Below are 13,953 nucleotides of genomic sequence, written 5' to 3'. Positions count from 1 at the left end.
ACCCACACGTTAAGATGTTACTTTTTATAGTTTACTTTTTATTTTTGATAATGTGAAATGCATTCATCTTTGAATTCTTAGAAGTGCAGAAAAATTTTAAAGAAAAAATTCACCTACAATTCTGTACAGCAACAACTACCATTAATATTAGGAAGTGTTTCCTTTTAGTCACTTTTTATTTCTTTGCTCCTTAAAAAAGAGTCTTGAGAGACACATAATTGTTTTCATCTCTCCTTTGACCCATCCCTCCTTCCAATGTATGCCCACATACTCCATGTTTTGTAAGAGAAAGGGGCATAAACACGTTCCCCTACTTTAACACTCTCTTGTCCATTTTCCCATGCAACTAAGAATCCTTTAAAACACAAATTTAATGATAGTGTAGCATTCCGTGATACACATAAACTGTGAAGCGTAATCATTCCCAATCTTACATATTTAGCTTGCTTCTAGTATTTTCCCATTATTGCCACTCAGAGACAACTGTTCCTATACTCAGAACTTTCACATTTTCAGTTATTTTTCAGTTATTTTAAGGATATACTCTTACCACTGAAATATAATTTGAAGTGTACTTTCTTGAGACTTTTCATTCATATGAAAAGTACATATGTATACATATGTATACATAAGTATGTGTAGATCGATCGATCGATCGATCGATCTACAAATCCCACCCCACAGTCCCGATGTGGTCCTGCCATCCTACTTCAATCAGAAATTTCCAAAACCAATGGCATGGATCAGCTGTCAGCATCACTTCCTAACTGAATATGACACAGAAGAGAAAAAGTAGAAAAACCCTAAATTTCTCTCCAAGGATCCTAAGCCCCAGAGGTGAGTGGAACATGAACTATTAGACAGAAAATGGGTGGTTAATTGCTAGAAAGTAAACAGCCACACAACCCTGGAAAGCCAGAGGCACGGGGATGTCATTCAGCCAGAATGGCAGGTGCTGCACCCTTCACCCTGGCAGTAGCTGGGATTGTGCCTGTGTGATGAGTGGGCTCCCCGCTGCCAGTCTGCTAGGCCTGCCATGACTAAACACCACAGACTGGGTGACATAAACATCAACCGTGGACTTTCTCAGCAATCTGGAAGGTGAGCAGGGCTGGTCTCCACTGATGCCTCTTTCCTGGGCTTGGGTATGGCGTCTTCTCCCTGTGTCCTTACATGGTCATCTCTCTGGGTCATCTGTGTTCTGATCTCTTCTGATAAGAACACAGATTGCGTGAGGACCCAACCCAGTGGCATTATTTGGATGTGATCATCTTTATAAAGGCCCCATCTCCAAATGCAGTTGTATATTGAGACTTAGGACTTCAACATGTGAGTTTTGGGGGGACACAGTTCAGCCCGTAGCCCTGACCTAATGGAAGTACTGGTGTATGAGGCGGGCTTTGGTTTGTAATCTGGACTCATCAGCCTCCAATGCAGGGATCCGGGGCTCTGCAGGAGTCCCTTCCTCCGAGTGGTTCTCCAGGTCCTCAGGGAATTCCTCGTTCCTCATCATGTTGTATGGAAGCTCAAGCCACTCGGAGAAGCCACATAAATGAACTCTGGTCAACAGTCCCCGCTGAGCCCCGTCTGAAGTCATCCCAGCCCAGCTACCTGACACGTGAGTGAAGAAGTTCCAGATGAGTCCAGCCTTCAACCCTTTCGCAGCTGTGTTCTGGTTGCATTTCTGATTCCTGGAACCTGTGAGTATAGTAAGACGATGTTTTATGTCACGTTTTGGATGGGATTCTGGTTTATTCAATGTTATTCCACTGGGTAACGAAGGAGCTGGATGATCACCCAGACCGCACACGTTTTCATCTATACTTCCAACAACTGTTTGTTCTGAACAGCATCCTATATGCTCTTTGGGGCACTGGGGAGTTGGGGTGGCATTTGCATGTGACTCACAGTGCAGTCTAAGTGATGAGTGCTTTGCCAAGGAAACGACCTGGAGCGATGGCACAGAAGCACCAGATTCTCACACAGGTGACAGTGCGGAGTCAGATGGGTTAACAAGCACGTTGGTCCCTATGGAAAATGGGGAAAGCAGAGTCCCTCTAAGAGGGTGCACAATGCTTGCTTCCCTCACAAGTTACCTTCAGCAGGATCAAGGTGCTAAATCCTGCTGCACGTTTTCCCCCAAAAGCTGCCTTTACCAAAAACCAAGGTGTCTGCCCACTCCTTGGGAGCTTCCAATCCTATCATGAGAATAGCAAGGGAGTGGTGATTCCACTCTTCTGAGCCCCCAGGTTACTGTAGAAACAAGTTGCCCACCCCACACTTCTGATGGCTCTTCCACGTGAGACAATTCTTTCCTGTGAGACAAAGGACCGAGATCATCTTTCTCTGTTACCTTTTCACCCATAACAATAGCAGGAACAGTGTGCTGAGGTCAACCCCAGCCCTCCTCTCTAGCCGTGGGCATCCCTATGTCCACGGTCTGTTCCCAAAGGAATTGAAGGCAGTTTTGTTTTATTTTACATCAACTTCCTCTTTAAAACAAGATGTTCTTTAAGATCCCCTCTAGTAAGTTTTCGTGATGCAGGATGGACAATCTTTGTCTCATTTACCCCTAAAGCAGAAGCAACGCTTTGCATCAGGAGATGCAGGTTCAAACCCCAGTCCCGCCGCTCACTGGCCAGGCAGCCTGGGCAAATCATTTAAATCATCTGAGCCTAGCCTCAGTCAAATGGAAAAACATGTGCTTTACCACATGGGGATTGTTGTGAAGATTAAAGGCTTATGTGAAAGTCAGGTGGAGAGATGTCTGCTGAATCCCTTGTTAAAGTCTCTCTCTTTCTCCAAACATCTCAAAGCCATCTGCATTTTCTCTGCCCTAAAGGCTGCCAAATCTCCCCTCAGTTGAGGTCTCCTCTCTCCCTCCCTCCTTCCCTGGCCACCCCTGAGCTGCATGCTGTCCTCCCTGACCAAGGCTAAAGCCCATGCACAAATGCAGGAGACATGCCCAGAGGCCAGCCTCCTGAGCTGTTACTCACCCCCTGATTCCTGTCAGCAGGAAACAACCTCCTCTCAGTTCTGTCACCACTTTATCGTTTTCTGTAGCACCTTCGTGCTCAACTGCTTGGAAACATCCTCTCTCCTTGCCACCAATTTCTCTACCAAGGCTGTCACAGGGCCTGTGAGGATATCTTCATTGCAGAATCTAGAGGTCACTTAGCCCTGATGTCTTGACACTGGGTCAGATGCCTTGAAGTCATTTCCTCTGCTTCTGCCATTTGGCATCCACGTCTTATCTGCAAGTGATGCCCCAGCGATGCGTCACAGTTAAGAAGTTCAAATCCGAACCTCCCACCAACTCTGCGTCTCCACCTATGTTCCCTCTCTTTGGAAACCAGATGGACATTCCCCCAACCTCCCAAGCCAGAAAACAGGCTGCCATCCCGGATGCCCCCTTAGCTCACAGCTCCTTAGCCTGTCGCCTCTCCCCCATCCCAGCCACTGTTATTTCCTGTTAAAATTGCTCCCATGGTCTCCTAGCAGGTCTCCTGGCTTCCAGTCTTGCCCCATCTCGATCCACGGCATAGCCTGAATGATTATGTCTAAAAGCATTTTTCATTGCACAATCCCTGTATTGAAAACCCTCTTGGTTCTCCACTGTTCTCAAGCTGAGTTTCAAACTTGGCTTTGCACGTGCTGTTCCCTCTGCCTGGAACAGCCTCTCTCCACCCTTGTGTATCCACGGGTCTCTGTTTAGATGTTACTTCTGGAATACTACCTCCCTTATGTAGTATTCCCTTTGGAGCCTTTGCTTATCACACAATTGCTGTTTCTCTATTGCCTAGCACTGGGGCTGGCGCTAATTGAGTGTTCGGGTAAACACTGGCTGAAAAGCAGGGATGGGAGGGATGACTACCTGCCAATGGCTTTTGAACTTGCCACAGAATCACCTGGGGGCCTTGTGAAACAGCAGGCTGGGCTCCCACCTGACTTCCTGATTCATGCCGCCTAGGGGAGGCAGCTGAGGCTGCTTGTCAGGGGTTAGGAACCCCGGCTTCCTGCAACGTCAAGGCGCCTGAGGGTGAGGGATACTTTCAAAGAAAACTGGAGGTTCGCTAAAGTTCTGTACCTTTCTTCTCCATAGCTTCCTTAACGGTATTTTATGAGATTTTAGCTTCTGAAAATGTTTTCAGGAAACTAGTTGGGCTCTAAGGTAACCAGAGCACATGCCCCATTAGGGCTCAAAGGCAGCACCTGGAGGCTCATTGATGGATTGCCAGGCAATGGAACAAAGGTGAGGCTGAGGCTGGGCTTAGCAGTTGGCAGGGATCTGAGTGAAGGGCTGAGGCCTCCAGTCGGGAGAGTTCTCAGGGGACAGGCCCCAGGGACCGCTCTCAGGCATGCCCTGGATGTGCAGTGGTGGGGCATGATTTGCACACGGAAGGGCACAGCATCCCTGGTGGACAAGTTCTTGTTGTAACTTGGCCTCTGAGGGTTGGGGATTATTTTTCTCAAAAGCACTGAGAACCCATTGGGGATGTTTCTTAATGAGGTATAGGTAAGAAAGGACTTCTTTCTGCTCAACATCTGCTTTTTAAAAATAAGCTTTATTAGTTTATCTTCATTGTAAAAAACAAACTTGGAAATTTAAAAAGCAAAAAAAAAAAAAGCATGTAATTCTATGTCCCCTGAAGGAAATCCTGTTTTGAATTTGACATCTATGCTCTAAGAAAAAAAAAAGGATTATTCCACATTATAGACATGCTCTTTTATAAGACAATACTTACCTGTTTAACTTGTTGATTTTATAATAAAATACCTCCATAGAGCAAGTATTTATCAATGTTTCTAACTATTCTTTTAATACTCATTAAATCTGCTCTATGTACTGTACTGTCTTTATGCCTTTGTGAGAATCAAAGACAATTCCTATTTAAAATTTAGCAACTCGAGCATGGCTGTTTAATTTATATATTCACCAAGAATACATGAGTGCATCTCCAGAAACCCTCTGCAGCTCTGGCCATTGTCTGTTCACATTTTTTATTGGCCCTATTGCTTGGGTCTTTTCATGTTTGGGATCCATTTGTGTCTCTTCAAATGTTTATTTTCCTTTGTATTTCTCTGAGATGTGCCTGTTCCTGTACTCTGTTTCTCATTCCATGGGCCTTGCTGTGTTTTTCCCATTGATGTATAAAAGCTACCTATATGGCAAAATATTACTGCTTTCTCTAGTTGTTTCTTCCACACGGACACAAAGATGCCTCTGAACTGTAATATATACACAGTTGAACTGTTGATGTTCTAGGAAGTTGCGAGCTTTCCTTATAAAATTGAAAAATAACATTAAAATCCTATCATTTTTGGAAGTTTCCTTTTTATCTCCTGGTCCATAAGAGGGAGAAGAGAACACAGAAGGAAGTGAAAGAGAAATGAGTGCAGAGAGGAAGAGAACACAAGCGAGGGTTCCAGTCATCACATTACATTCCTAGGAGACTGGACTTACAGAAGAATCAGCTGGAGACTTGCTAAACGCAGGTGATGATGCGGGAGGTCCAGGCTGCCTTTCTCACGGGCTCCCAGGTGAGGCTGATTGTCAGGCCAGCACCCATGAGCTCAGGGACCACTCTGATTCCCCTGAAATTATCATATGTTTTGAAAACTCTCTCTGTCGCTCCCCCTCTTCATGGAGGAACGACACAGGACCCTGCGCTGTTCTTTTGTCTGCTCGGCCCTCCCCGGGTTTGCTGCTGGTTCTTCCCGGGTTGGCTACCAACCCTTCCACCTCCGTGGAAGGGCGGTTCCCCCTAGCCACTTTCCCCACTTCTGCAGGGGAGTGGCACACAGCCGGCCGGCTCTCGGGGGCTGCACAGGTGTTCCTTCAGATAGATGTTCCCCTTAGATGTTCCTGGTGCATGTTGTCTCTCTCCTCCTTTATAGTCCTCTTCCACCAATCCCAACTCTGCTACCCACACGCCGAGTACGCTGCCCTCCTCCAATCAGGAGCAGGTCCTGCTGTTTATTGGTTGAACTGGAGGCAGCTGTGTAGAAGCTGTTTCTCCCTTCTCAGCGCCATATTGTGGGAGAGCAGATGCATAGAATAAGTCTTAATTCCAGTAACTTAGTCTAGTCCGAGTTGCTCCCCACATCTCTCCTTTCTCTTTTTAAAGCAGAGAGAATCCTAACTGCTTGCTGTGGACAGCCACAGGTCTTTTTTTTTTTCTTTCGAAAAGAAAAATATCTCCACCTTCCTGGAGTGACATCCCTGTGCCTCCTAGCCTTGCAGAACATCCCACTAAAGACTTTCCAAGGCCAACGTGCAAGCATAACACGTCCTCTTCTTGGGTCTTCTTGTTGGGCTGGGTAGAATTAAGTTGAGGGGCCAATATGGTGGTGCAGAGAGTTAAGCTGCCACTTTTGATGTTCGCCTCCCCTATCTGACTGCTGGTTTGATTCCCTGCTGCTCTGCTTCCAGTCCAGTGTGCTGGCTGAGAGTGGGAATGCGGGGACAAGGATGCAAAGAATGGAGCCAAGACAAATCCCAATCAAGGCTCCTTTATTCAACAAATCCAGTAGTATTTAAAGGTGACCAGTTGAATACAAGAAGGCACACAAAAGATTTACATATCCAAAAGACTTTTGGGGTTACAAAGAGTTCCTGACAAGGCTCTTCCTGCCATTCTTCCTGCCTCTCCCTGAAATCTCCTTAGCCTAATTGTCTGAGCCAGGATGTCTCCATTCATATGTTTAAGTGTAAACAAAAGGGGCAACTGCCTGTGGCTGCCCACAGTCCAGCTCCCTGGGGATGCAGAGACAGCCACAGAAAAGGAACCAGGTTCTTGGGTCCCTGCTGCCAGGATGGAGTTCCTGGCTCTTGGCTTTAGCCTGGCCCAGCCCTGGTATTGCAGCCACTGGGAGAGTGACCCAATGGATGCAGGTGCTTGCTCTCTCTCTCTCTGTCCTTCTGCATTTCCAATAAATCTTTTTTTAAAAAAAATTGAGTTAGAGATTAATTGGCCTTTTGGACAGAAGTAGTCTCTTTTTTTTAAAAGAAGGAACAGCTGTCATGTAAGCTGCCCCTCCCCCTATAATGACCTAATGAATCTGGAAGCAGCAACACAGTCTGAGGACGGGGCTCAGGAGAGGTGGATTCTGGTCCTGGCTCTAACACAGTTGTTTTGCATCTATTAAACTTTCTCGGCTCAACTTCTTCAACTGCAGAACGGAGATGATAATAGAGCCTTGCCTCCGCGGGAAGATTTGGAATTAGAATTTCCCAGAGGGGTCTCTGGACTTTCTCTAGGAGCAGTGACGTCATCCATCTCTTACAACCGCCCCTGCACCGCCTGGGCTTTCCAATCTCCAAGCAAGTTTCCACAAAGCTTTCGGCGAACTGCAGAATACATCACAGCAAACAAGGCTCCGGGCACTTCTGCAGGGTCCTGAAGCCAAGAAGTAGCCCGAGCTCTGCTCATGCAGGCACTGTACGGCTGGGGATATGGGCTCCAGCTCTGATTCGAAAGCACACTCAAGGACATAGGGCTGCTGACCAAACACAACCAGTGGCTCTAGCAAGGCCACACCGGCACGAGGGAGGGGATGGAAAAGCAGCATTTATGGAGTGTGTTAGCTCACTTTCCTGCAACAACCCCGGGAGATGGGGAGTGTCCTTCACTCTGGGCAGCAATGGAGTCAACAATTGTCCGAAGGTCACAAGTAGGAAGACCTCAAAGCCCGATCTGCTCCAGGGGTGTAGCCCAAACCTCAGTCTCACAGCAAAGCAGAGGTGCTCAGAGCAATGGAGACTGGGCAGTGGGGGAAGGGGACCTGCTGACTTTGCGCAGGTCATGTCACTTGGTTAAGGCTGAGGTTTCTCCTGCCAGCACTTCTCACATACAGGCAGTGAGAAGGCGCCACTGCCCAGGGCTGGCCCAGAGAGCCCACTGAGAGCCTCCCTAGGCTCTCAGCCAACCTAGCAAGTTTGCAGCAGCTCAGGGCTGCCTGCAATACCGACAAACAAACGACAGCCCACCCGTGCCCCTGTCTCATCTGAGGACAGCAAGCCGGGAAGACAGCCCGTTTCGAAGCTCCACGATGTTGTCAGAGAACAGAGCATCCATCTCTGCCTGCCTTTTTTGGTGTGTGTGTGTGTCCCTTCTAGCGTCTGCCTCCTCCACATGGCAGCTGCCCCGGGTCTCGGTTGCCCCATGCTGGCCAGCATCCACAGGTGCTCTGCAGGCTCCGACTCCTTGGCCTGCTGCTCCCCACTCTCCCGCCTGGGGTCCAGATGCGGACCCCAGCAGACGCGGCTGTCTCTCGGGGCGCACACCCGGGCCCCTGGCCCTTCCCCACTGGGTGATCTCACCCGATCACCATCACGTGCCCCTGGGCTCCTCCTGGCTGACTCCCAGCAGCAGCAGGCTGGGTGTCACCTTCCAGCCCTCCTCCCGCCACGCGCGGGCCTCTACGCTCCGGAGCGCTTACTTCATCCCATAAACTCAGCTAATGCTTACCACATACTCCCCGGGCGGCCGGGAGAAACCCCTCCCTTGACAGACCCTTACTCCAGACCCGGGAGCGGCGGAGGCGGCCTGTGCTGCCGGCCCCCAGGACAAACATGACCTTTGACGCCTCTACGAAGCCATGTCCACTCCTCTGAGCAGGCGGCGGCTTTGAACCAAACGGTGCCTTTTGTCCCTAGCGTTTAGGAAACCGATGGCGCCCGTTTCTCGTTCGCAATTATGGCAACTTGGCGCGGAACCCCCACGCCCCCTTCCACTGCGCCCCAAGCGCAGAGCCCCGGGCGGGGAGCAGGGCGGCTCCCAGGGCACTTGGAGCGGCGCTGCCGGCGCGGGAAGTTGCCCGAGTCCAGCGCCGCTGCCGGCGCGAAATTGCAGGCGGGCGGGCGCGTCGAGTTTGAAAACGAGCGAGGGCCGTGGGGGCGGGCCCCGGGAGCGGAGCCGCCTCCCTCGGCCAATCAGCGGCGGGCGGCGCGTGCGGCCGGGCTGTGAATGGGGATCGGCGGCCGCGGCGGAGGGCGAGAGCCGGCGCGCGGGCGGGCGCACTTTCTCCTCAGCGCCGGGTGACAGCGCGGCGGTTGCCCGGAAGGGCTCCGGGCGTCGCGACGAGAACTGCCCCCGCTGACGACTTCTCCTCCGCCTCGCTCGACCCCTGCCGCGCACCTCACGCGGGCATCCGGGACGCCGCCCCTCAGCGCCGGGTACCGCGTCCACCCGGGGCCGTCCCAGCCGTCCGGTGCGGCGTGGCGCTCCGGGTGGGAGCTCCTCGGTATGGTCCGCGGTGCCCGGCCCTCGGTGACCGCCGGCGGCCCGCCGCTCCCTGAGTGCGCTGGGTCCTTGCCGGGCCCCTGCCTCGACCGCGAGCGCCCGGGACCCCGCGCGGCGCCAGGCATTGCCGGCGAGGACGCGGAGTGCGCAGGGCAGCGCGGCGGACGGCAGGCGGCAAAGTTCAGCCCGGGCCGCGGGCGGTGGGCGCTGCTGCTGCTCCAGCTGCACTTGCTGCGGGCGCTGGCTCAAGGTAGGCGCGGGCCGGGGCCGGGAGTGGGCTCTGGGGAGATGGGCGCCAGTCGGGGTCCTGGGCGCCGCCCCGGGGGCGGGCTCCGGAGGTCGGGCGCCGCTTCGGGGTGCAGCGCGGCGAACTTTGCGAGCGCGGGTGCGCGGTGTCCCCTGCCCCCCGAGCCGCCGGGCCAGGACTGCGGCGCGCGGGGTGCCCGCTAGACCCACCCGGGGCGGGGGAGGGGCAGGTGAGCTCCTCGAAGCCCACCCTGCGAACGAAAGCCTTTGAAGGGGAGCCCCAGGCACCCGCTCCTGGAGAGGCTGCCCGAGTCCGACCCAGCGCGCCGAGCTGGAGCCGCTGGACGGGTGTCGCTCTTTGCCCCGCGGAGTCTGGGCGGCGGTGCGGGGCTCGCCCCCGCAGACCCCCAGCGTCAGAAGCAGCCGCGCCAGCTGCTGGGCGCCCCCCTCCCGGGCAACCCCGGCCTCCCGCTGCTGCGGTTGCCCCGAGCCCGACCCCTAGGTGGGAGTGTGCGGTCGGTGGAGCAAAACTTTCCGTGCCCACAGCTGTGCGGCTTGGCTTTGTTTCCCTCGCTCTGTGGGCCTCGGTTTGGAACATTCCAGTGGTGATCGCTGAAATAGGAAGCGGCGATCTGCCGATTCCAGACGACCTCTGGCACGGCGAGGGGGAATCTCCGTGAAAGGAGCTGTCCCCGGCCGGCCGGAGCCCTTCGCCTGCCCCTCAGCACCCTTTCCGCTGCAGTTCGCTGGTCTTAAAAGAGGGGGTGGGGGAGAAACAGCCGCTTACATACCACCCTTTTCGGATGAGGTCTGTAGGTTAGCCAGGCTCTTCTGCTGTTGGCAGCGCTAGTCAAATTAACTTTGGGCTGTGTTCATTAGCTGTATCCTGGAAAACCATCTCGGTGAGGAACTGGGTACTCGGAGGTTGACTGACGTGGGACAGCCTTGAACTCCAGTTAGCTGTGTTCTGCGTCACGTGCAGATGATTTAGCTTACTGCACAGGAAAGGATTCAAACGCACCAGCATGTTGACGGTCTGAATTGAAAGCCCGCATGCCACAGTTTAGAAACTAACTCAAAATTTTTAAACTGCTTATCTAATAGTATCTGAATGGTGCCTCCCCCAGGGGTTCATAAATGGGTTCCGTGAGGTCTTACTGCGTGAAAACAAATCGTCCTGCTTATGCTCAATTTAACTCCAGCATTAGTTGTACAGTTTTCATTTTTATTTGTGCTTCTTGCTTAATATCTTAGTCTGGAAGCAAGGCGTCTGTTAAGTCATTTTGTAAAATGGGATCTGGATTGCCAGAGAAGCCAGGTTTAACAGAAGAAATTGAAATCACTTGATTTGACCTTTAGAATAGAAATGGTGTTTTATTATTGAGTTTCTTTTTTTTAACTTTTATTTAATGAATATAAATTTCCAAAGGAGAATATGGATTACAATGGCTTCCCCCCCATAATGTCCCTCCAACCCGCAACCCTCCCCTTATCCACTCCCTCTCCCCTTCCATTCACATCAAGATTCATTTTCAATTCTCTTTATATACAGAAGATCAGTTTAGCATACATTAAGATTTCAACAGTTTGCTCCCACACAGAAACATAAAGTGAAAAATACTGTTTGAGTGCTAGTTATAGCATTAAATCTCAATGTACAGCACACTAAGGACAAAGATCCCACATGAGGAGTAAGTGCACAGTGACTCCTGTTGTTGACTTAACCAATTGACACTCTTGTTTATGGCATCAGTAATCTCCCTATGCTCCAGTCATGAGTTTCCAAGGCTATGGAAGCCTTTTGAGTTTCTTTAAACTCAAAAAAAAAAAAAAACTTAAAAAAAAAGTGACTTGCACTTTACAGTAAGATATTTGCATTTACATGTTTGAAGATGTGCACAGATTGAAACAGTGGGGAAAATCAGTGGCTTTGTTTTGAAGTTTATTACATGGATGTAAAGTTTTGGTCATTGGCACTCTGAAGGCTGTTTGAAGTATTTTTACAGATGAAAAATGAATGAAAATACATTAATTAAAATACTAAGGCAACTGCCAAACTTTCTTAGGGAGGAATATTTTATTCCTTGTGGTAAAAACATTGGTATCTGTTTTACATTTATATGGTTTGTAAAAGTGTACAGATCTTTTAGTGTAGAATTTCAAATAGATTGTCACAAATTTTAAATTCATTGACAGGTTTCTGTTCTCTGTGAAATGTGTAAAATATATCCATCATTTTTTATATCATTGAAAATTCATATTACAGAGGAGATGTCACCGTTTGACAAAAGCTCATGTATCTTGAAAATGAAAATTCTGGTGCTGCTATAGCAATTTCTGATGGGATGATGAGCTGGTCATATGCAAGGAGTGTGATCTCTTGAATCTTATCAGATACAATGTAATATTCTAAATGGGGTAGTTATCAGTAAGTTGCAACTGGTCATAAGCACCATGTTGTTACTATGTAGCGAGGTGAAGCTATTGGGTAGGCTTGGTCATATCATCCTGGAAGAGAATAAATGCATCATTTATCAGTATAAGTTACAAATAATCAGCAGAAGTTACAAAAGAAGATATTGTTGACCCTGGAGGCAGTTCAGATCTTACAGAAAAAAAAAAAAGAAAAAAAAAAAACCTTTTTAATGTTCTGGAGTAACTCTGTTCTACATGGTAACAAAGAGTTGCACACTGATTATTGGTGATTATTTAATTGCTTTTGACTTTTCTAGATACCTAAAAAGCCAAATCTTTAATTCTGAAAGGCAGGTGGCAATACACACTTTCTTTATACTTTCTGCTGAGAAGCCAGATAGGAGTGGCTTGGGAGAAGGATGGATCCTAAGTATCACATGTGGTCAGTGGTGCCTTTAGCTTGACTGCTGATGTATTGGTTCTGGTGGTTTTCAGGACACATCATAGATGGAGTTTGTACTCATCAGTCCCAGAGGGATAGGAGTGCTCTTGTCAGTTACCGTCCCTGGTTGTTCATAGCATGCAGTTTCTCCCTGCAGTTGTTTCCAGTCTCTTAGGCCAGTGGCTCTCAAACTTTGAGCACACACTCTCCCCCACCCACCGGCTCCCTGGAGGATTGTTAAAACTTTAAGGGACCACCTCCTTCTGTGCTAACTTGAGCTGCAGCTTGCTTTCTGTGGGATTGTGACATACACTTGAGTTTCAGAACCACTGATGTATACTGCTTTGTTTTTCCTCACTCTAGTCTGCTGATTTCCCCAGAACTCTCTAAGCTGGTGTTTCTCAAACGTGGGTGCACATTGGAAGCACTTGGGAGCTTTCAGTGTTGCGCCTCCATCTCTCTTCCAGACTTTGTTGAATGGATTTGAGGTTTGACCTGGGTGGAGAGAGCCAGGCTCTCCAGCTGATTAGAATGTGTAGCCAAGTTTAAGAACCGCAGCGCTTAGCCTTTAAGTGAGATCACAGGATTCAGTTTTCCTTCAGACATTGTCCTAGGTGTCCAGTCATCCCCCAAGTCATTCCGGCAGCTTATGGACCTTAAACCTGTCTTGACTAACGCCTGTCCCAGGTTCATGATCTCTCTGAGCTACTTGCTTTTAAGCTGCGAGTTCTGTTTATTCCTGTGCAGACTGCTGAGCTCCTACTTGGGTGCTCATCTGGAGCATGCATCATAATCACCGGTGAAATCTTAAAAATAATTGAAAATTTGAGCTCCACTTGAGGTCTGTTGACTCTCAGAATTGGGCATTTTTTAGAAGTTTGACAAGTGCTTCTTGTCTCTCTTGTTACATTTTTATTCTTGTGATGGTTGATCTCATAATCTCTGGGTTCTCTGCCACCCTAGCATGCTTTCCTGTGGCCTGGCTCACTTGTGTTAAGTCAGTTGCCAGTCCTGGGTGGTCTCCTAATTAGGCTTTTCTGTCAGTTGTTTGCTGGGGAAATTACAGCACAGTGTTGATCGAGGTCACTGCAAGTCTGGTTTCCTTTGAGCCCGCACTGCCTTCTGTGAATCGATAAGTGATTCATTGCCCCTCTTCCTCTTATCCCTGGCCCCTTCCCTTCACAACTTTAACTTGAGTTTCTAGGAGTCCCAGGCTACCTTGCTTGGGCTGTTGCATATTTAACAGGTGGTTATTGGCTACTTTGTTGGCCTTGCAAATCCAGTAATAGCCATTATCACCCTGTACATCCAGGAAGCTTCCTGTGCTCTCAAATATTTAGGTGAAACAAAGTGGAAAGACTGCAAGTTAAATGGGTAATTAAGTGATGAATGATAAGTCTTTCTAGTTAAATGTACCACTTCAAAAAATTCCTGGAAAAAATGGAAGTATGTTGGCCAAAAAAGTTGTGAAATTCATGCATTTTTTTTCACCATACCCATAGCCATGGGCTTTTTGAGGAGCCCTTGGGTGGTTTTTGGTGCATAGGATGGGGTGTGTGAAATGGCGTTGGTCTGTGGCAGGCAGTGTCATTCTGCTTGCTCTCT

General features: G+C 49.4%; 1 protein-coding gene and 1 long non-coding RNA gene across 3 annotated transcripts in view; one reads left to right on the top strand and one right to left on the bottom strand.

The window, feature by feature from the left end:
• Window positions 1-684: 684 nt before the first annotated feature.
• Window positions 685-2,670, bottom strand: LOC138844716 (uncharacterized). Of its 2 annotated transcripts, none has more exons than XR_016218579.1 (3): window positions 2,571-2,670; window positions 1,909-2,028; window positions 685-1,698 (listed from the first exon to the last, which is right to left on the bottom strand). It is a non-coding gene; the product is annotated as an uncharacterized LOC138844716 (long non-coding RNA). The 2 variants fall into 2 exon arrangements; XR_016218578.1 differs by having other exon boundaries at window positions 2,354-2,661.
• Window positions 2,671-8,996: 6,326 nt separating this feature from the next.
• Window positions 8,997-13,953, top strand: part of LOC138844713 (protein sidekick-1-like) — a 71,131-nt gene continuing 66,174 nt past the window's right edge. Inside the window, exon 1 of the mRNA XM_070054418.2 lies at window positions 8,997-9,495. Within this exon, the coding sequence (XP_069910519.1) occupies window positions 9,249-9,495 (247 nt within the window). The 5' untranslated portion in view covers window positions 8,997-9,248. The remainder of the gene's footprint in view (window positions 9,496-13,953) is intronic.

This window comes from Oryctolagus cuniculus, chromosome 12 (genome assembly GCF_051225735.1).
Source record: "Oryctolagus cuniculus isolate XC-2025 breed Fujian yellow rabbit chromosome 12, ASM5122573v1, whole genome shotgun sequence".
NCBI lineage: Eukaryota > Metazoa > Chordata > Mammalia > Lagomorpha > Leporidae > Oryctolagus > Oryctolagus cuniculus.
The sequence above is the reverse complement of the archived record's forward strand: the minus strand, read 5'-3'. Positions and strand labels throughout refer to the sequence as shown.